Source organism: Nyctereutes procyonoides, unplaced genomic scaffold (genome assembly GCF_905146905.1).
Source record: "Nyctereutes procyonoides isolate TBG_1078 unplaced genomic scaffold, NYPRO_anot_genome, whole genome shotgun sequence".
In the NCBI taxonomy this organism is placed as follows: domain Eukaryota; kingdom Metazoa; phylum Chordata; class Mammalia; order Carnivora; family Canidae; genus Nyctereutes; species Nyctereutes procyonoides.
Genome location: NW_026575040.1, coordinates 24,016,672 through 24,039,122, shown reverse-complemented (window position 1 = coordinate 24,039,122; position 22,451 = coordinate 24,016,672). Strand labels below are relative to the sequence as shown.

The following is a 22,451-nucleotide window of genomic DNA, read 5'->3' as shown; positions in this document are numbered from 1 at the left end:
TTACAGGTGGTGGGAGGATGAGAGGAGGAGAAATGACATAGCCTTTTAATGCCAAACTTTCATCTCCCCACCCTTTATTTTGATTTCTAAAATAAAATATTTCTGGACTGTAATTTCTCAAAATATTTTCTTTTCAACTACGTTGCTAGAAGGATTCTTTGAATACAAATAAAGTTGACATTGTGAATGGAGAAACTTGTGGAATTTCACGTTTTGTTTCTTATTTTCATTTAATAGATAGGATCTCAATAGCAAACTAGAACAGTTTTACCTCTGGTAACTTATGGTTGGATAAAGTAGAATTTGTAATCAAAGATATAAAATTTTCTTTAATGTTCTTCATAAAATGTGGTTAAGGCTCTTAAATATCATAAAGTTGGGATGAGTACAGATAATCTTACTAAAAAAGCTGTATTTTGGCAAACATTTTATTGATATTATAAATGAAAATAGAGTTGGAGTTTTAAAATGGCACTTAATCTGTTCTATCAGAGTCTGCCAAATAAATTAGATTCTTTGGAAAAAGTTCAAACTTGATATTATGGAGACAAAATTAAGATTAACTCTTACTTGGCAGATACTGACCCGTCATGTTGCCATAAACTGAAGGACCCATAAGCATACTAAGTGTAAAGAGGGACTGTCTGTCAGGGAGCTTCTCTATCTACAATTTATTCAGCAGCAAAAGTTAATTCAACAAAAGCATCTAACTCCATCAAAGATTACATTTATTTCAAACATCAAAGATCTGATCCATTTTAAAAGGCAGTAGCTTTATCTTTTAATCAGCTGAAATGGCCTTAGAATGAAAGATCATAGACTTGTTCACAATCTTATACATTACTTACAGAGAAATGCAAAATCCTGCTATTGCAATCACTCATCATTTGGGAATTTTTTAAAAATAAAAGACAGTAGACAGATACTCTGACCTCTGACTCCCAGGATAATGTTCAAGGCCATGCTGAGATTCAGCAAAGAATGAGAAAGCTACTTTTCAAGTTGGAAGGTACCAGAGTAATTAATTTGTCTAACTTACTCATTTTGCAGATCTGAAAACTGAGATGCCACGGTTTTTTGAGCTAAGATAATTTACTCAAATTCTTTTATTGTCATTAAATTGACAGTCTCCTGTCTTTTGTCTCCAATTCTTTCCTCTAAAGCACACTTTGTATATTAGTAAACCATCCTCCATTAAAATATTAAAAGATTAACATTGGTTTCCTATGGGGGAAAGGAGTGGGAATTAGGGGAAAAAAAAAAGGTGACTGAGGGGGTATGGGGAGTCTGTTAGGGACACTATACTCATACAGTGCACCACATGTATTAATATTTAAGTTGATAAAAAAACACATTTTACAAAATTTCAAGCCTTAACATCAACAGAACCAAACTTTAGAGATAAGAAATACCATGGTAAAACTAAATGTTAATATAGAAATTTAAGCTACCTCTTCAAGAAAAACAGACCACTGGAAAACTATCGATTTCAGTTCTGTGTCTTTTTAATGACTAGTTCTATATATTATGTTTCTTTATATCTGAAAAACTATTTTAATATAATACATATGCAGACTAAAGTAATTTAGATTTTCAAGTTTATAAAAGATTGGTACTTTAAAAAAAACTTATGCTACAAAAATATGCATTTAAATATTTTCCCAAATTATAGTTTTTTAACCTCTGCAGTGAAAAAGGTCCAAAATTTCATCATTGAACTACCTTCTAATATGGTCTTAAATGGTTATTTCTACAGAGCAAAAATTTGCATAACTCTTGACAGAAAATCTGTTCAGAAACTCACTTTGACAGAAATACTTTTATCTGTTATTAGGAGTTAAAAGAAACATTTCAGTAAGAAAGTACAGGGGTGGGTCAGGACAGTTTTTTAGAAAAATATACTGTATATTATAGATCTTCAAAATTACACAGACTATATGCTTTTATTTAACGTGAAGGCACAACTTTAACATAGTTAAAAGCAAATGTGTTTCAATTATTTGATGTAATTGTCAGTACCAGACCTTAAAAAATATATATTTGCAAGCATATCATTGAAGATTTGTTTAGATTGTCAATTCAAAAGTCAATTTAAAAAGTCAAACTCTATTTGTAGAAAATCAACTGACATTATTGCAGGTCTACATAATATTATTGTTGAACAATCTGTTCACCAGCAGTCACAGGGTTTTCTTCATTTGTTGCATAGTCCAGATGGTCCATCACCTAGGCATAAATAAAAAATGTTAGGAAATGCAAAATTTCAACTTGCCCTCAATGATTCACTAATTTGGCTAAAGGATTTCCACTTTTTAAAAAAAAAAAAAGACAGGAAGGGAGTACCTGGGTGGCCCTCATCTAGCTCCCTCCTCAGTGGGGAGTCTGCTTCTCTCTCTCCCTCTCTCCAATATTTTCAGTACTGTGATGCACATTTTCTCTTCTTTATCCACAATTAGAAGAAAGACCAGCAAGATAAACGTTCCTATTTTTGTAAAGTGATTCTAAAAGCTTTAGTGTTTTTTGGAAAAGGAAGCAGACAGTGGAATCATTCCCAAATGGGGTCTCTGACCTTGCCAGACAAGAAGAACACAACATGAGCTGAGGCTTTCAGCTGACAATTGTCTCAAAAAATGGAGATAGCTTATAAAGCCCAAACCTGCCAGTACTCTGCGAGTCATCTCGGGTCTCCAGAAAATTAGTTCTGAGGTCCTGTATTTGCCAAAGATACCCCCTAGATAAAGAGTTACATGTTTATAGCACTTCAAGGGGGAAAAAAAGCCCAATTGAGACAGGTAATATATTTATCATCACTTTACCACATGAAACATAAGATGAAGTTGTTGAAGAGTTGATTTTAGTCACAATTTAAATAAGGGAAAGAAAGGAAAAGCATGTAAGATATATTTAGGTCCTTTTTCTTCTAGTAATTTAGAAGTTTGGGGCAGCCCGGGTGGCTCAGCGGTTTAGTGCTGCCTTTGGCCCAGGGTGTGATCCTGGAGACCCAGGATCGAGTCCAGTATCGGGCTCTCTGCATGGAGCCTGCTTCTCCCTCTGCCTGTGTCTGCCTCTTTCTCTCTGTGTGTGTGTCTCTCATGAATAAATAAAATCTTTAAAAAAAAAATTAAAAAAAAAAAAAAAGAAGTTTGGGATGTGAGAGGTTGGAGCTGTGAGGAGAGAGAATGGAGGCAGTCTCGGCAGGATGGTGGGGAAAGCCTCTTCCTTCCCCAAGACCTGCTTACCCTGGCAACTGTACCCTACTGAATTCACAGCCTATACTCCCTAAGTTATCATGTATCTCTTCTTTCCTAATCCTCAGGTACCTCACTGGCACTTTAATTCCTAACTATCTATATATTATATATTTATAAATAAAATGTATTCATTAAAAAAACTTTCAAAATCGGCTTATTAAGAAGTAAACATCTGTATTCTGTACTTACTTTTCTCTTTTGACTTTTCAATAAAAGCAATATAGAAACAAAAAGCACAACCTTGAAATAGGTTTTTAAAAACATAACAAAAACTAATATAGATAGTAAAATTAACTGGCAAAATTGGTATAGTTTTTCATAATATTTGTAAATAAGCAAGTTCAGTTTGGAAAGATGTCTTCTGAAATTGGGTCAGATTGCCTAGCATTTACTGAGAGTTCTGCTTATTTATAAGTGAACCAATCTCCAGAAACACTCTAATAAAACTCTCATTAAAGGAGGGTAACTACAGAGTTGTTGATACTAAAGACCGTTGTTCTAAGTATCTCTGTATTCTGACTTGTCAGTTACAGCTTGTGATTTCTAAAAATAATTAGAAGCACTAGTGACATTTAACAGAGACAAATCCACTGTTTACTGGATATCAACAAACTGAACATTTACTTTCTATCCAGAGTAAAATAACTCATTGGAGGTTGTTGCATAAATCTAACTCCATTGATTTAGGATCAGAAAGAACAACAACATTTTTCTAAAATGATGATGTGTTTTAGTTGTTCTTTATGCCAAAGTAATTAGGTCACTGCTTGATTTTTCTCTCTAGAGAAGAAACACCTTGATTTATTTTACACTAATCAGAACTTAAAACTTTGGGTAGAATCAAATGAAACTGAGTACAATAGCTCTTGAACCATTCCAGAAAAAAAGTTTATAGCAAGTAAGAGTGTTAAGTGGCTCTAAGTTACAGAAAATAATATACAGGGGATCCCTGGGTGGCTCAGCGGTTTGGTGCCTGCCTTTGGCCCAGGGCGCGATCCTGGAGTCCCGGGATCGAGTCCCACATCGGGCTCCGGGCATGGAGCGTGCTTCTCCCTCTGCCTATGTCTCTGCCTCTCTCTCTCTCTGTGTCTATCATGAATAAATAAATAAATAAATCTTAAAAAAAAAGGAAAATAATATACAATTAAGATTTCCAAATTAGGGGGTGCGTGGGTGGCTGAGTGGGTTAAGTGCCTTCGGCTAAGTCCATGATCCCAGAGTTCTGAGATTGAGTCCTTACATTGGGCTTCCCTGCTCAGTGGGGAGCCTGCTTCTCCCTCTTCCTGCCATTCCCCCTGCTTGTGCTCTCTTGCTCTGTATCAAATAAATAAATCTTATTTTGATCAGAGAAATTGATGGAAAGGGCTGACTCTAAATAAAAAACAAAAAGTACTTCCATGAAGTCTCTGATTTCAGCCAACAAATGGGGTATAATTTTCCCTTTGAGAAAAGCATAAAAAGGCCATCAGGGCGAACCATGACATTTAAAAAGTCTCCAGTGCAAAGGCCTGCTTTTTACCACCACTATTCTTGCACCAACTCTAATACCAGGCATTGGAATGAACCAAATGATTAACATCATAAACAAGTGTGCCATCACCTTAGATTCTGGCTTATTTTATATTACCTGTTTTATATTTGATTATGTCAAATAGTAGCAAAAACTTTTGGCACTTGCAAAATAAATGATTATATAGAAAGGCTGTGAAGACACAAGTCTAGTTTAACGCTTTAAAAGTGCCTCATTTTTATAAACCTTACAATACTTTTGGTAATTTTATGAGGGCTGCTAAAACACAAGCTTACACACATACACGCAAAAGTGACTAAAAGTCAGTGGATTAAGGACTGAACAGACATTATAGTTGCTTGCATAAAAAATTTTAACATTGAGTTTTATTCAGCTAATAAATAATATATAAGTTAACATTAACTGAGAATTTATAATATATAAAACCCTGTTATCAGCAGTATAGGTTCCTAATACCTAGAAGATAATAACTTACTGAGGGAGGCATACACAAATATCTAAAATATAAGGCAGATGTTAATAAGTATTGAAAGTACAAAGTCCACAAAAATTATGGGGAAAGGTGAACCTAATTTCAACTAGAGAATTCTTGGATATCCACTTGGAGAAGGAAGATTCTGAATTGGGAATAATATAAAGGATAGTCTGGAAACAGTAAGGCAATGCTCTGAACACAATGGAAGCAGGGGAAAGGAGGGAAAAGGTAATGACACTATTAGCCTGAGAGACGAAGCAGGAACTGCCTGAGGGCTGGCTTCAGGGCTGACCTTATACTAGGTTGATACCTAGTCTCCCGTTTTATCAGGCTTGTTGAGGTTCCTAGTTGTACTTTCAAAGTCTTTGCCTGGCCTTACCCGATCTCATCCACCTGCCCTACCAAGCCCTGGGGTAACCCACCACTATGAATTATAGATTCTCCTATCTGCCTGTAGATCCAACCTGATTTAATGGATGAGGAGAAGAGTCTTAGACTTGCCAGAACTGTTTCCAAAGCCTTTAATGTACTGTCGCTGTCTCTCACAAATAGTAACGTTCAAGCTAAATTAATTTTGACTTTAAAGGTTGGAAAAAAGCAATGAGAGATTTCTTTTTTCACAGTTACAGGGGAATAAATTTTGTGAGGGCATTACATGCTATAACTTCCGAAAATGCTAGCTTAAAAAAAAAAAAAAAAAAAAGATTCTCTCCTGGCAGCAGTTTATAATATTCTGCAACTAGCTTGCCTAAAATTTCAGCACGTATCTGTTCTTCATCTTTTAAAATCTAGTGTACAGTGGGAAAATGGCTACATTTAACAGGTTTTCTTTTTCCTCTGAGGCTTGTGATGGCTATCAAATCATTTTGCAAGTAAGTTAAAAGAACCAGATTTAATAAAGACCTCAAGTTTTAACATTCAAACCGGAAAAATGGTATTCTAGTTCAGTGAACTGAAAAATAACCACCAAGCCAACAAATAAATCAAAATGAAAAACCCCGATTCCTATGATAGCAAATGCACAGTGTTTATGTGTCAAGCACTACTCTAGGCAATTTGCATATTTTACAATAACCCCCTGAAGTAGGATGATCATTTTTCCTTTTTACATTAGAGGAAACTGAGGCACCAAGAGGCTAAGTAACTTGCCTAAGGTCATGTGGCTAATAATTAACAAAACCAGAGTTCAAACATAGGCAGTCTGGCACCAGACTCCACGCTTTTTATTACTATGTGTTATTTTATATTCTGACTGCCCTTATTTAATAAAATTATGACACTACAAAAGTGAGAAGCATATAACCAAAGTTGTCTTAACTTTTTAAGTATTTTAAAATGGATTTCCCTATCATCAATTGCCTTATTTGGCTTCTACATCCTGTGGTTAAGGCCATGGAGTCTGCCCTGCTGGGGCTATTTACTACTGCTTTGTGACCAGCTGCAACAATTCTCCCCTTTATAGGTAGCTGTTGTGAAGCAGAATCATAATATATTTTTTAAAGATTTTATTTATTCATGAGATACACATAGAGGCAGAGACACAGGCAGAGGGAGAAGCAGGCTCCATGCAGGGAGCCCGATGTGGCACTTGATCCCGGTACTCCGGGATCACGCCCTGAGCTGAAGGCAAACACTCAACCGCTGAGCCACCTCGACATCCGAGAATCATAATTTTTTTTCAAGATGATGATTTTTTTTTAGATTTATTTGAGAGAGAGTGGGTGTGTGTGAACAGGGAGAAGGGAGGAAAGAGGGAGAGGGGGAGAGAGGGAGGGAGGGAGAGAGAGAATATGAATCTGAAGCAGACTCTGCACTAAGCACGGAGCCCAATGCAGGGCTTAATCTCACAACGGCAAGATCATGACATGAGCAGAAACCAGGAGTTGGACACTCAACTGACTGAGCTACCCAGACACCCCTCAAGATTATGATTTTTAAGAATGAAACTTGAATGGTCCAGGACAGAGCATTTGTTCATAGGGAATATAAATGCATCTCTTAGTTGAATTCCTTCCTTATCTACCATCCTCTTTCTGCTCAATAGACATCATAAGGATTGGACAAAAGGTACAATTACAAACCAGAGAGAAAATGAACTTTGGATATTTCCAATGAAACACAATGTTAGTACTTTATGTATACAACATCTTTAAATATTTTATAGCAGGAATTGTCAATGAAAAGATCTCCACACAAACTGTTTAAAGTAGTTGCCCCTAGGGACGCCGGGGTGGCTCAGTGGTTGAGCCTTCCGCTCAGGTTGTGATCCCTGGGTTCAGGGATCAAGTCTTGTGTCAGGTTACCTACGGAGAGCCTGCTTCTCCCTCTGCCTATGTCTCCGTGTCTCTCATGAATAAATAAATAAAATCTTAAAGAATAAATAAATAAAGTTAGTGCCCCTAAAAGGAGGTGGGGGTATGTGGAATAGTTAGAAAATGACCTTCTATGTTTACTTTAGACTTCTGTATTATTTGTTTAAAGAATGTATACTGCCTTACTTTGTAATTAAAACACAAAAAGGAAAATAAAGTAAAAACAAGGTTAGGGCATATGTAAAAATTTTAGTTCATTAATTGCCAATAATAATGTTAACCTATAAGTCATTAAAACAAGGATAATCAGAAGTACTTTAACAAATATCTTTTCACATCAATTTTGCCCAAATTTTTAACCACTTTCTGGACAATACCCTGAAGAGAAATTACTTGGTCAAAGGAGATCGTTAAATACAATATATGTGTATGAGAATATTTCGCAGTCATTAAAATAATTTTTTACAAGGAATTCAAAAATGAACTAACACTGGGTGCCTGAGTGGCTCAGTTGCTCAAGTATCTGCCTTTAGCTCAGGTCATGATCTCAGGGTCCTGGGGTAGAGTCCCCTATTGGGTTCCCCACTCAGTGGGGAGTCCACGCCTCCCTCTCCTTCTACCCCTCTCCCCTGCTCATGCTCACACTTTCTCTTAAATAAATAAAATCTTAAAAAAAAAAAGAACACAAATGTAATGAAAAGACAATACAGAGAACTCTTTAAAGTACAGTATCAACTATCCATCTATCCATTTATCTAGGAAGGCACAGAGAGGAACTCAAAACTCAAATCTTAAGAGTGGCTACCTCTCAGTGGTGGAATTATATAGGTGGACTTAATTTTCTTGTATTTTTCTACATTTTCAAAATCTTCTGTTAATACCCCCTTTTTTTAAGAGAGAGAGAGTGTGTGTGCAGTGGGGGAGGGGGAGAGGGCGAGGGAAAGATTCTCAAGCAGGCTCTACATCCAGAATAGAACCCAAGAGGGGGGCTGGATCTCATAATCCCTGAGATCACAACTGGCCCAGAAATCACTGGTTCAACGCTTAACCAACTGAACCACCCAAACATCCTAATAAACACATTTTTTTTTCTTTTAATAAGCACATATTTTAAAAGTAAAATGCTGGGTGCCTGGCTGGCTGAGTTGGTTAAGCTTCTCTGGTTCTTAATCTCTGCTCAGGCCTTGATCTCAGAATGGGAGTTCAAGTCCCATGTTGGGCTCTGCACTGAGCATGGCCTACTCTAAATAACAATAAGCACTGGGTGTCCTACTGCTAGCTTTCATGGCACCCTACCATAACTAATAAATATATTTATCGTACTTTGTTAGTGACTATCTGCATCCTCCACTAAACTCTAACTTTCAAGAGGCCATGAGAGTAGGCCTGTTTCTAACTTGTTCATCTTTTATCAACAGCACCTAAAATAGCACCTGGCTCAGAGAACTACTCAATTAACATTTGCTAAATGAAGAAATATAAAACTATTTTAAGAAAATGATCACGAAGAGTATTTTTTGGAATGTGACTTTCAAAGGCTAAAAAGCAGAGTATATGTTGTAGGACATACTTTAATTTAAAAAAAAATTTTTTTAAAAAAACCTCTACGTGGGTATCTTCTTCATGTAAAAGTTACAAGTTATCTTACTAGTTTAGTTAAGGGCCTTGTGGCCATAATTCTCTGTGCATAAATGTAAGCTGAGACAATGGCATTGTGAGGTAGACAGGGCAGGTATTCTTTTAACCAAATTTCAAAGGAATTACACGATTTACCCTAAAGAATTCTAGACCAGTGGTTCTTCTAAATATAGTGGTCTAACTTACTATGTTAATCATCTCGTTAAATAAAGATGATACTACAGACCAACTACAAGATGGATGAACTTTGAACTGTTTACTAACAGAATTACAGCCATCCACCCAAAGTACCTCTATTTTTGTTCATGTAGGGAGCAGATGGAGGAGGGTAGTTTGCTGTAATAGGGCAAAGCAGAGCTAACTGCCTCATGAAGGGATCAATGCTATGGCCCTGACCTTAATACGCTAGTTTCCCAACTCTCTTTAATTTCAATGGAAACAAACTTTACTGGAATATCAAGAACATTTAGGAAAAGAAGAAAGGGGTTTAACTTCAATGAAAAAAAAAAAAATCTCAAACATAATAGATCTGATTTTCTGTCCCAGGGAAATCTTGATTCATTTAAACCTAAAATAAGTACCCTATTTAATTTAATTAGACCCAGTTAGGTGCTGAACAGAGTACATCCTTTATCTGCAAAACCTCAAGACTCTTACTGTGTAAAAGAGCTAATGTCAGTCTCAAAAATTCAGTACTTAAAATACTTTTATTTTTCAGGGCACCTGGATGGCTCAGTCAGTTAAGTGTCTGCCTTGGGCTCAAGTCATGATCCCAGGGTCCTGGGATCGAGCCCTGCATCAGGCTCCCTGCTCAGTGGGGAGCCTGCTTCTCCCTCTCCCTCTGCCTCTGTCTGCCACTCCTCTGTTTGTGTTTGTGCTGTCAAAGAAATTTTTAAAAATAAAAAAAAAAGTTTTATTTTTCATAAAGTCTAGTTTTGTGTGGATTTGAAAACTCATGTTGAAACTGTTGTTTTGGAGTATGGAAGTTCCTCAAAAAGTTGAAAACAGAGCTACTCTATGACCTAGCAATTGCACTACTAGGTATTTACCCCAAAGATACAAACATAGTGATCTGAAGGGGCACCTGCACCCCAATGTTTATAGCAGCAATGTCCACAATAGCCAAACCATGGAAAGAGCCCAGTTGTCCCCTGGCAGATGAATAAAGAAGATGTGGTTCATATATACAATGGAATACTACTCTGCCATCAAAAACATGAAATCTTGCCATTTGCAACAATGTGGATAGAAACTAGGGGATATTGTGCTAAATGAAATAAGTCAGACAATCAGAGAAAGACAAGTATCATATGATCTCACTCATGTGGAATTTAAGAAGCAAAACAGAGGATCAGAGGGGAAATTCTAGAGAAAAAAAATAAAACAAGATGAAATGAGAGAGAGAGAGAGACAAATCAAAAGACACTCTTAATCATAGGAAACAAACTGAGGGTCACGGGAGGAGAGGGGGTTGGGGGCTGGGGTAACTGGGGTATGGGCATTAAGGAGAGCACTTGATGTAATGAGCACTGGTTGTTATATAAGACTGATGAATCACTGACCTCTACCTCTGAAACCAATAACACATTATATGTTTTAGTCACTGAATTACGTCATAACTTGGTAACTGAGATAGAAGTACGTACCTGATAGCCACTACCTTTCCAGAACTTTTTCATTTCCTTACGTCTCCAAGCAACAATTGAGGCAGTAACAAGTGTGCAAGGAACTAAATAGAGGAGAGCAGGCTGCCCCTTTTTCATCAGCACCAGAACAACAAATGTAAGTATCATGCCAACAGCATAGGCTGTAAAAAGAACACCAATTATCAGTCATTTCTACATGCTACCACAGTTGGATTTTGACCCCCTCACTGACGTGGTGGTTTTCAAATATTTCTGAGGACATTTCTGCCCTATGACTTTTTTTCTAAGACAGCAAGTAGGAGAGACATTCCTCATAGCTTTTTAAAGTTTGGGAACTGGTTAATCATTAATTATTGACAAAGATATAATTCAAGAAAGTCTCCATTAATCTGTCACTGTTAAGGATGATGAGTTGTTGCATATTTCAGATAACTAAAATTTGTACCTGTAGGCACTAGAAATTGCTTTGAAAATCTTCCTCATTTTGATTATATACTTCTTGGGATTCTTCAACAAGTGCATACTAAACATCATCTGATCTTTCCTTAATGACTCAGCATCTCATCATAAACAGAGGATCTCAGAATATTGGAGCTAGTACAGTCTTTATAGACAATCCTGATTTTATAGACAAGGCAATGGAGGACCAGGGAAGTTAAGTGAACTGCCTGAAGTTATACAGCACAGTGAACAGAGAGCCCTCTTATCTGCCTTTGCATTGAGTGTTCTTTTATTCTATCACACTGACTGGTGCTGGACTTTAGTACATTAATGCCCTTGTACAGTACCATTCTTAATAGCCTCAAACTGCTTTTCTTATTTCTTTATAATTTTTTTCTTTTATCTTTTCACTCACTTAGCTGTTCTTTCTTGTTGTCAGGTACCTATTTCTAGAAATGCCCTTCTCTACTGCTAGCGTAGAGCACTTTTAATTTACTGCATTTAACTCCACTGTGGAATTGAAAATCTTGCTACAACAGTATCTAAATGGCTCTGAAGAAGGCTGCTCACCTAAGAATAAAGAGATTGGTGTATGGACTTTGAGATATCTGTTTGTTATGTTTAGAAGTAAAGTATTTTTTGGCTTGCTTCCTGTTCTTCTCTGTTCTCAATGAGACAAATAGAAGGTTAAATGACAATTACCTCTGCTGTCTCAAGTGAGATGTTATTGTGCCATAAATTCATTTATATAAATACACTGTTATTCATATAGTATTTTAAGAAAATTTGAATCTATTATCATACAATTTATGGACTACTTATGTGTTAGATGCTCTAAAAGCACTTAAGATATGAAACCTAATGATTTTCTTTTACATACAGATTTTTAAACCTCAGAAACCTTGTGATATAGGTAGAAAAGTATTATTTCTTTTTGATGGAAAAACTTATCTTACTAATTAATGATGAAGAATTAAATTTCAGGACTTCTTATTTTCAGGCCTCTACCTTTTCCTATAAACAATTCAACATAATAGAAAGACAAAACAAAAATTTACCAATTGTGGCGGAAACATAGTATATAGAAGAAGAACCAGTCTGAACATCAAATCTTCTACAGTATGCAACCAACAGACCTAAAAAACAAAAAACAAAAAACCACCAAATATATTATTTTCTTAAAACAGTAACAGCAGGATCCCTGGGTGGCGCAGCGGTTTGGCGCCTGCCTTTGACCCAGGGCGCGATCCTGGAGACCCGGGATCGAGTCCCACATTGGGCTCCCGGTGCATGGAGCCTGCTTCTCCCTCTGCCTGTCTGTCTATCTGTCTCTCTCTCTCTCTCTCTCTATCATAAATAAATAAATAAAAATAAAAAAAAACAGTAACAGCAATACGAATTCAACTATTAACAATGGCAGCAGTGCCATGCTGCCATTGTACTTAACATTTATTTTTTGCATTATGAGTACATTAAGGTACCTCAAATACTGGACAAAATTTCATATGCTTATTTTTTTAAAACTTAATGCCATTTTTAAACATTTTCCCAAACCATTAAATAGTCTTTTAAAACATGGTTTTATTAGCTGCTTAATATTCCATGACATGGAGAACATTTTTGTATATTTCTGTGGTTATCAGTTGTAGCTTTCATTTATGATTTTATTGATTTCTCTTTTTTCCTTGGTTAGTCTAGCTGCAAGTCTGTCATTTTTGTTTATCTAAAATTTTTTTAAAAATCAACTCTTATTCATCTTTTCTACTGTTTTCCTGTTCTCTATTTCTGCTGTATTCTATTATTTCCCTCTTTCTGCTAACTTTGGGCTTAGTTCTTCTTTTACCAATTTCTTACATACAAAGTTAGGTCACGGGATGCCTGGGTGCCTCAGCGGTTGAGCCTCTGCCTTTGGCTCAGGGTGTGATCCCAGGGTCCAGGAACTGAGTGCCACATTGGGCTTCCTGTATGAAGCCTGCTTCTCCCTCTGCCTGTGTCTCTGCCTCTCCCTCTTTGTGTCTCTCATGAATAAATTAAAAAAAATTAAAATAAAGTTAGGTTGCTTATCTGCATTTCTATTTTCTTGATGTATGTGCTTATCACTATAAACCTCCCTCTTAAACCACCTTTGTTGCATCCTGTAAATTTTGGAATGTTGTTTCTCTTTTCATTTTTCTTAAAATATTTTTAAATTTCTTTTATTTATTTTTAAAATATTTTATTTGTTTATTTTTGAGAGACACAGAGAGAGAGGCAGAGACACAGGCAGAGGGAGAAGCAGGCTCCCCACAAGGAGCCCAATGTGGGACTCAATCCCAGATCCCGAGATCACGCCCTGAGCTGAAGGCAGACGCTCAACCACTGAGCCACCCAGACACCCTTAAATTTCTCTTTTAATATTTTCTTTGATGCGTTGTTTTTTCAAAACTATTTTGTGTAATTTCTACATACTTGTGAATTTTCCAGTTTTCCTCCTGTTACTGATTTCTAGTTTCACACCATTGTGGTCAGAAAATATACTTTGGTATATATATAATTTCAATTTTCTTAAATTTGGTAAGATTTGCTCTGTGGCCTAACATGTGATCTATCCTAGAAAATGAACTAAGAGAGTTGCTACACTGGACTTTGCACGCCAACTCACAAGGCAGAGCTGCTGGCTTCTCTCTACCTGGCTTTACTATGTAAATGAAAGGGCTTATGCAGAAGAGTCCATACTTTTTACCCCTTCACAGGCAGTTGGTACTGAGAGAGTGAAGGACAAACTCTCAGCTGATTAAGAAACACTAGTAATTACTTCTCTGCTATATTATTCCTTGCCTGGGATTGAGTTTATTGTATAGGTAGCCCAGTGAGAATAATGCAGCTGTCAGAGAAGATACACCATATGCTGTATTTTGTGTGTGTTATAATGCCCTACAAGCTAGTGTTCTATTATGTTTCCCTTAATCATGACCTTGCCTGGTATCCCTAAACCACCTTTCTGAACACATAACTATTATTTTAAAATAGAAGTAATAGAAACTGCAATATATTTGGTATTATTAAATTCAACTTTTAAAGGGTTTTGTTATATACTTTCTTGGGCAAGTAGGCCAAACTGATCCTAGGTGCTTTCTCTAAGACACTTATGAGCCAGGGGATATAGACTTTGGTTGTTACCATTTGGGCTTTATCTTCTACCCCTTGAAATGCTTTTTTTTCTATTTTGGTCACTGATCCCAGCTCTAGCAATAACCATAAATGGTTAATACAGAACAAGTAACTTTTAATAGATACTAAGCATTTGGCAATTTTAAACCATCAGTATATTTTACTGAAATTGTTACAAACAATTGCTTACCTGGTACAATAATATCCCCAAAACCCAGTATTGAAACTGGCATGAGGCACACACTCATTACTGAGAAATAGGCCAGCTTTGGCACCCTGATGACTACTGGCAACTGTAATTATGGAAAAAAAAAAAGGCACCAATTAATCTCTTAGAAATTTTTACACATATCTCTTAGAAAGGGAAGGATTGATATTAGAGTAATTGTTTTAACATTTTTAGAAGAACTTGAAATCAGAGAACATAAATTACACACATATATACTCTGAATGCATAGAAAGCTTGAAAGAAATAGATATACAGTTTTGGAAAAATGAAACCCAACACACATGAGGGTTAACAGTATTAATCCAGTATCCCCACATCTAACCTTTTTTTTTTGTCTTTTCTTTCTTTCTTTTTTTTTTTTTTTTTTTTGTCTTTATACCAAAAATAGGACTCAGGTCTTGAAATATATATATATATACATATACTTTTTTAAAATCTGGATTTCTTTCTCCCAAAGAAGAATCTTGTCTCAGAGGGTATGATTTAAAGTCCAATGAACATATCTGAAATACAATCCTTACTTTCTCATGGGGAGCTGAGGGTTGAGCAGTGGCTTCCACCAAGTTTCCATCATTCTAGGATGAAACCCAAGTCAATAGGTATTTAATAATTTAGAATAACTAAGAAAAGGGCTATATTTTGTGAGAAATAAAGTTTTACAATACCTTAACATGCACTATATGACCAATGCATTACACGGGAAGGCAAAATTATTAACTGGACACACATATATACATTGGTGGCCATTTCTGTTTAATTGCCATCCCTACCTTTTCATTATTTCCAAAAGGTCCAGCTGCAAGTTCAACCATGATACTCTCGCCATTCTAAAATTGAGGAGGAAGATGAAAGAAATTGTCCAATCATTTAAAGAGAATGATCTATCAGTATTCAAGAATGATTTGACCCTATGGCTAATGGCCTACAGTAAACTAATGAAAAACAGGCTGTAGACAGCCTTTTATCCTTAAAAAAAAAAAAAAAAAGTTTAGCAGAAATTGAAGCCATCTAAAACAAAATTCACCACCAAGCACAATGCTTCATTCTATTAGAGTTCAACAATGATCATTAACTAGCAGATAAACCACACACATATTATTCAAGTGAAGCTCTGGGCACTGATCTGTACTGACAACAAATAGCTAGCATTTTTAATAGACTATAAATTTTAAGTGCTTATAATCACATTATGTCATGTACCTTGTGTCCTTAGTCATTTTTAGCAGTAACAGTGAATAGAGACAAAAGAAATACTAAAATCTTTTGTATTTAGATTTGTAATAAATACTGGTAACTTTATTTGAATAAAAATACATTTGACCTTCTGGCTATTCACATAATAACAAAGAAGTCACACTTGCAAAGACCCAGCCCTAAAGAACTTGAGAAACTTCTATATAGCCTGTCTCCTGTCCAGTTTTGGCCCTGCCAGCCTTTTAGGTCTCAATCAAAACATTAACCTTAGCTGATTTTCATTGTGTCTGGCTAAGGTCTTTTTATGGGGGCTGTGTGAGGAGTCCCTTAATAATTTGTTCCTGACAGATAAGACTGTTGTGAAGGGGAAACATTTTGATATAGCAAAATGAAGACTGCATGAGCACCCATCTATACTTTACGTTACAATGAATATATCACCAAACAGGTAGTGGGAATATAAAAAAATGCTGAATTTGAAGAGAATTTGATCAAGTAACTATAATATTTTCCATGTGGGTGGGGAGCATAGGAAAAATCACTTTAGTGTTTTTAAAAGGACTTCACTGATATCTGAGCTGAGCAGAAAGGATATAATCTCTAGCTACAGAAATATTTCCCTCATGTTATGCTTCAGGTTACAGAAGGGTTAAGTCACAGGAGTTTAGGAAAACAGACTAATATTAAATACAAGTCCTTATAGCAAACTCCCATAAATCTTATTTAATTTCCAGATAGAGTTCATTTGGTTCATTTTCTAATTGTTATTTAAAACACTTATGTGAAGGCTGTCACTGACATTCTCTGCTACATTCAGGTATCTGAGCAACTACTATTTGCAATATACTATACCAAGTTACAGGAGTGGAAGGAAAAAAGAAATGAAGACAGATATGTGGGTTTTGTTTGTTTACAGAGAGAGATTGAGAGTGGGGCTGGGGGATGGGGAGCAGAGGGAGAGGGAGAGGGAGAGAGAATCCCAAGCAGGCTTCATGCCCAGTGTTGAGCTCAAAACCGGGCTTGATCTCACAACTCTTTGAGAGTTGGACAGTTAACTGACTGAACCACCCAGGTACCCTTGAATATAGGTTCTTATTGCCTATACTCTTGTGGCCACCTGCTCTGCTTACTCGTTAAGACTCTGCTAACACCAGAGCTGAAAGACATGTTTAACGTGTTCAATGTTTAATCCTTAAAGTTTTCAATTAAAAAAAACCCAAATCAGAAATTACATATTTGATTTTCATTTTGAGTTACTTACTAAAGCAAGTTACCTTAATAAAAACAAGCTAGACTGAGAAGGTGTTAAAGTAAATCTACACTGGTGAACTCCAAAGAGCACTTCTAATCTTTTTTACCAGATCACAGTACTAGAAATCACATTCCTAGTCAGTGGCAACAAATATAGGAAAAAAAGAAGATGAAAAATTCTCTAGACAGAGAAGAAGAGGCCTCGAAGGCATCTTTATTATTATTATCCTTTATCTTTAAAAATCTGAAACTTTTTATGTGTAGGGAATGTAAATAGTTTGCTGACAGACACAGTTAGCATTTATAAAGTGATACGAGTCTTAAAATGGAGGGGCACCTGGGTGGCTCAGTTGGTTAAGCATCTGACTCGATTTTGGCTCAGGACATGATCTTAAGCATGCCCTGAGTACAGAGCCTGCTTACAATTCTTGTTCTGTTCTCTCTCTCTGAAAAAAAATTAACAACAAAAAAACCTGAATGGAAAAAAATTTTAAAGGGTTTAGTTACAGTTCATATCTACATGCCCTGTGTAATATATGTGCCATATGTCATGACTATCTGCTGACTTATGAGAATGACTTTGTATAGAAAATGCTTTACTTTCATTATGAGACCCCTTTGGAGTGACTTACAGAAACATTTTTTTTTTTTTGGATCCAAACAAATTGACACAAGCTGGAATGGCTTTAGATAGAAAGCTTTCATTAACCAACATTTTTTTTAAAGATTTATTTATTTATTTATTTATGATAGACAGAGAGAGAGAGAGAGAGAGAGAGAGAGAGGCAGAGACACAGGAGGAGGGAGAAGCAGGCTCCATGCCGGGAGCTCGACGCGGGACTCGATCCCGGGACTCCAGGATCGCGCCCTGGGCCGAAGGCAGGCGCTAAACTGCTGAGCCACCCAGGGATGCCCCTTGCATTTTAATTTGAGTTCCCTAAGGGGGCACATCTTTGTGCCCCAAGTTTATGCCATTATAGCAAATACTAAAAGTGCAGAGTTTTACAATGATTTCACAAATGGTAGGGGCAAAAGAAGAGATAAATAACAAATGGGAGTGGCCTGGGCGGCTCTGTCAGTTAAGCAGCTGCCTTTGGCTCAGGTCACAATCCTGGGGTCCTGGGATTGAACCCCATGTTGGACTCTTCACTCAGCAGGGAGTCTGCTGCTTCTCTCTCCCTCTGCCTGCCAATACCCCCTGCTTGTGCTCTCTCCGCACCCCCATCCATCTAATAAATAAAATCTTTATTTTTTATTTTTATTTTTAAAGATTTTATTTATTTATTCATGAGAGACAGAGAGAGAGAGAGAGAGGCAGAGACACAGGCAGAGGGAGAAGCAGGCTCCACACAGGGAGCCCGATGAGGGAATCGATCCTGGAACTCCAGGATCACGCTCTGGGCTGAAGGCAGGAGCTAAACCGCTGAGCCACCCAGGGATCCCTAATAAATAAAATCTTAAAAAAAAAAAAAAAAAAAAAAAAGAACTAATGGGAAAAATGTAGTGATTATAATATCAAATACTGAATACTTGAGAATGACAAAGGATAGAGAGATGATATAAAGTTACAAAATGAGACTCAACATGGTATGGGGAAAGCAGGAGAATTGAGCAATAAAATACTCATGAAATGGGAATAGGGGGCGCCTGGGTGGCTCAGTAGTTAAGTGTCTGCCTTCAGCTCAGGGTGTGATCCTGGAGTCTGGGATTGAGTCCCTGCATGGAGCCTGCTTCTCCCTCTGCCTGGGTCTCTGCCTCTCTCTCTCTCTCTCTCTGTCTCTCATGAATAAATAAATAAAAATCTTAAATAAAAAAAAAGAGAGATGGGAATAGGGACAAGTAGAAAAACTGGGCAAATAATGAAGGACTATCACACTCATCCAATAGCTCTCTCTTATTCTGGGAACAGCATAACCATTTTATGGAAAAGCTAGTGGCAGAGCTGGGGATAGGTGAATCGGGAGCTGTCAGCTGCCAAGATTATAATATCATAGAAAAAGCCAGTCTGGCGCAACAAACAAAATGGACAGAAGTGGAAAGAGAGAGTATGCACCCTGGGTCTAGTTTCTTCTGAGACCAGCTCGACCTTGGCCTCTATTCAGAGGTTGGATAGAAGGGACCTTTGTGGTATAGAAAGGTTAGATTGGGTTCTGTCAGTTCCAACCAGGAGAATTCTACTGATGGAAGAGAGAGGCTGGAATGCTAGCAATATTCCCTCACAGGATGGATTAGGAACTCGAAGCACAAAGTGCTGAGTGACTTGCTAGGATAACAAAGTTACAGAGCTACACTTCAGGTCTTCAGACTTCGGTGTGGAGCAGTTTCTGCCTCAAACTAGGGGTACAGAAATCAAAGTGGCAATGATGCATTTTCATTCTTTTTGCTGCTTATATTATCTATAGCAAATTTTTATTGTTTTATAATAAGAAAAATTACTTTAAAATGGGTATGAAGAAAATTTATACTCTCATGATCAGCCAGGAGACATTTTTCATTTAGCAGAATGATTTAAAGGCTTAAAAAATCCTCTATGAAAAGGCCAACTTCAATGACAATTTTCAAAAGAGAATCAGCACTCACTTAATGGTAAACACTTAGAAAATTAGTAATCTAAGAGCAGGTTTAAACTTCTCTTCTAGCATGTTTCTTATGGATTTCAAAAATATCATACCTTTGTGATGAATGGTGTTATGAAAACAAAAAACACATCATAGAGGAGGAGAAGGCCTAGAAGTATCACACATGACTGTTGAAAAAAAGAAAAAATTTAAAGGTCAAACTTCCATCTAAATTAAGAGATCATAAAAAAAAAAGATAAATAAATTAAGAGCTCATATTGCTTTGCAAGTATAAATAAACCTGTGAAATTACATTTGAACACTATTTTTTAAAGGCATTTAATAGTATTACTATTTATAGTTTTATTCTACAAGTCACATTAACAATTTTATCTGCTTTATCCCATTCTTTACTTTCTTTTCCTTTAAAAAAATTTTATTCTAATTTTTAAAATTTAAATTCAATTAATATATAATGTATTATGGTTTCAGAGGTAGAGATCAGTGATTCATTAGTCTTATATAATATCCAGTGCTCATTACATCACATGTTCTCCTTAATGTCCATCAGGAAGAATCACTAAATCAAAGAAATGTTCTTTGTTGATATTTTGTCTATAAGGATTTTATGAGGGATCCCTGGGTGGCGCAGTGGTTTAGCGCCTGCCTTTAGCCCAGGGCGCAATCCTGGAGACCCGGGATCGAATCCCACATCGGGCTCCCAGTGCATGGAGCCTGCTTCTCCCTCTGCCTATGTCTCTGCCTGCCTCTCTCTCTCTCTCTCTCTCTCTCTCAAATAAATAAAAATTAAAAAAAAAAAAGGATTTTATGAATTTGGCAGATTATATAAATGATTAAAAAATATTTCAGCTAGCAAATCAGTGGTTGGTTAGGCCTGGTGATTGGGACTAATTGCAAAAGGGCAGAAGAAAGCTTTTGAAGTGATGAGAAGTCTTCTATAATTGATCAGGATGGTGGCTACAAAGTTAGTCATTTGTAAAACTTCTATAAACTGTACACTTAAAATGGATGCATTTTGTTACAAGTAAATTATACTTGAATAAAGTTGTTTTAAAAGAAAAAATTATTTTAGCTAGCCAAGCAGTCTACTTTACCTTGAAGTTGGGTAACTTCAGTGTTTTAATTAAATTCAGACAGAAAGCAATCCCCAAGATATCCTGCAAAATCCAAGCCCACCTAAAATCAAAAGAAGTTATTCTATTGGTTTATGTAGTTATTCTTAAATGGGACTTTTCAAAGAAATAGATCACTAAAGTAGTATCATTCAATTGCTAGGATTTGACTATTTGATTATTAAGCAGCAATTATAATGACAAAAAAACTCATACTCTCTGTATTTATTAATTTACTATCCTACTAGAATAATAAATACTACTCTACTAAGGAAAAGGTGAAAGGCTACCTCAGAACATACATTGAATATAGTACATACTTAACTTTAATCTTTGAACTTATGTTTCTTTTAAAAAGTTAGTTCATAACTAAAGATATTGGTTTTAACATATGTCCCGATAGCTGGATCTAAAGGAAACAAGACCTATGTAACATAATCTACCAGGAAGTGATATGCATAATTATCAACTGAAGCTGCCTAAAATTGTATAAACTTTATTTCCAAATTTTAGGCTAGGAGTGGCTTTAAGCTTTAAAAATTTTATTAATAAACCATTAAAAAGTCAAAAAATTTTTTCTGGTTATCCTGCCTGCAGATGGACAGATACTTGTATATTTCCTTTCTTACATAAAAGATAGAATACTCTATATATTCTTTTTTCACTTAAAAATACATCCTGGAAATCACTGCCTGTCAATTTAGAGATCTTCTTCATCCTTTACAGCTACATTGTACTTCATAATGTGGATTTATCATAATTAAGTATATTTTTGGGACACCTGGGTGGCTCAGCGGTTGAGCGTCTGTCTGCCTTCCACCCAGGGTGTGATCCTGGAGACCCGGGATCGAGTCCCACACATCGGGCTCTCTGCATGGAGCCTGCTTCTCCCTCTGCCTGTGTCTCTGCCTCTCTTTCAATCTGTGTCATCAATAAATAAATAAAATCTTTAAATAAAAATGAATTTTAAAAAGTATATTTTTGAAGCCTATTTCAGCTTAAATGTTTAAATAATCATAGTACATATTTTCTGGTCTCTATGACCTTAAATTCATTATCACAAGATCTCCTTTATAAGTACTTATTTAGCTTGTTTCAAGACTATGGTGTTGCGGGATAAAAGTGAAAAAAAATCTGTAATAATCATAATGCATAATTATCAATCAAGATATAAAATAATGTATCCTGAATCTAAAAGCAAATACACTGAGTACTCATACCTATCTTCATTTCTAAATACGGCCCAAACAACAGCTACTGCTATGCATAGTCCAGAGAGCAAAATAAGTCTCACTTCAATGCTTTTTCCACGAAACATAAACCTAAAAAATAGACTGAAATTAGTTACTCTGTAGATGAAATACAATGTTCACTTCAACATGAGAAATGACAAATGTTAACCATAGTCATAAGAAAGCTACTGAAATATCAATTTAAAAGTCATGATTTAAGTACAACAAATGATACATCAAAGAATATTTGACACAGACATACTGTCTGTGATGATGAAAATGTTCTATATCTATGCTGCCCAACACAGTAGCCACTAACTCCATATAGTTATTTAACATCTGAAATGTGGCTGAGACTGAAGAACTGAATTTTTAAATTTAATTTTAATTAATTTAAATTTTAATAGTCA

The 22,451-nt window shown here is 36.1% G+C and overlaps 1 protein-coding gene across 1 annotated transcript in view; it reads right to left on the bottom strand.

Moving 5' to 3' along the window:
- Window positions 1–1,924: 1,924 nt before the first annotated feature.
- Window positions 1,925–22,451, bottom strand: part of SPPL2A (signal peptide peptidase like 2A) — a 53,358-nt gene continuing 32,831 nt past the window's right edge. The window contains exons 8-15 of the mRNA XM_055320035.1: window positions 22,030–22,131; window positions 20,792–20,873; window positions 19,790–19,864; window positions 15,444–15,500; window positions 14,635–14,737; window positions 12,353–12,430; window positions 10,854–11,014; window positions 1,925–2,226 (exon numbers count right to left, since the gene is read on the bottom strand). Coding sequence (XP_055176010.1) covers window positions 2,152–2,226; window positions 10,854–11,014; window positions 12,353–12,430; window positions 14,635–14,737; window positions 15,444–15,500; window positions 19,790–19,864; window positions 20,792–20,873; window positions 22,030–22,131 — 733 coding nt within the window. The 3' untranslated portion in view covers window positions 1,925–2,151. The remainder of the gene's footprint in view (window positions 2,227–10,853; window positions 11,015–12,352; window positions 12,431–14,634; window positions 14,738–15,443; window positions 15,501–19,789; window positions 19,865–20,791; window positions 20,874–22,029; window positions 22,132–22,451) is intronic.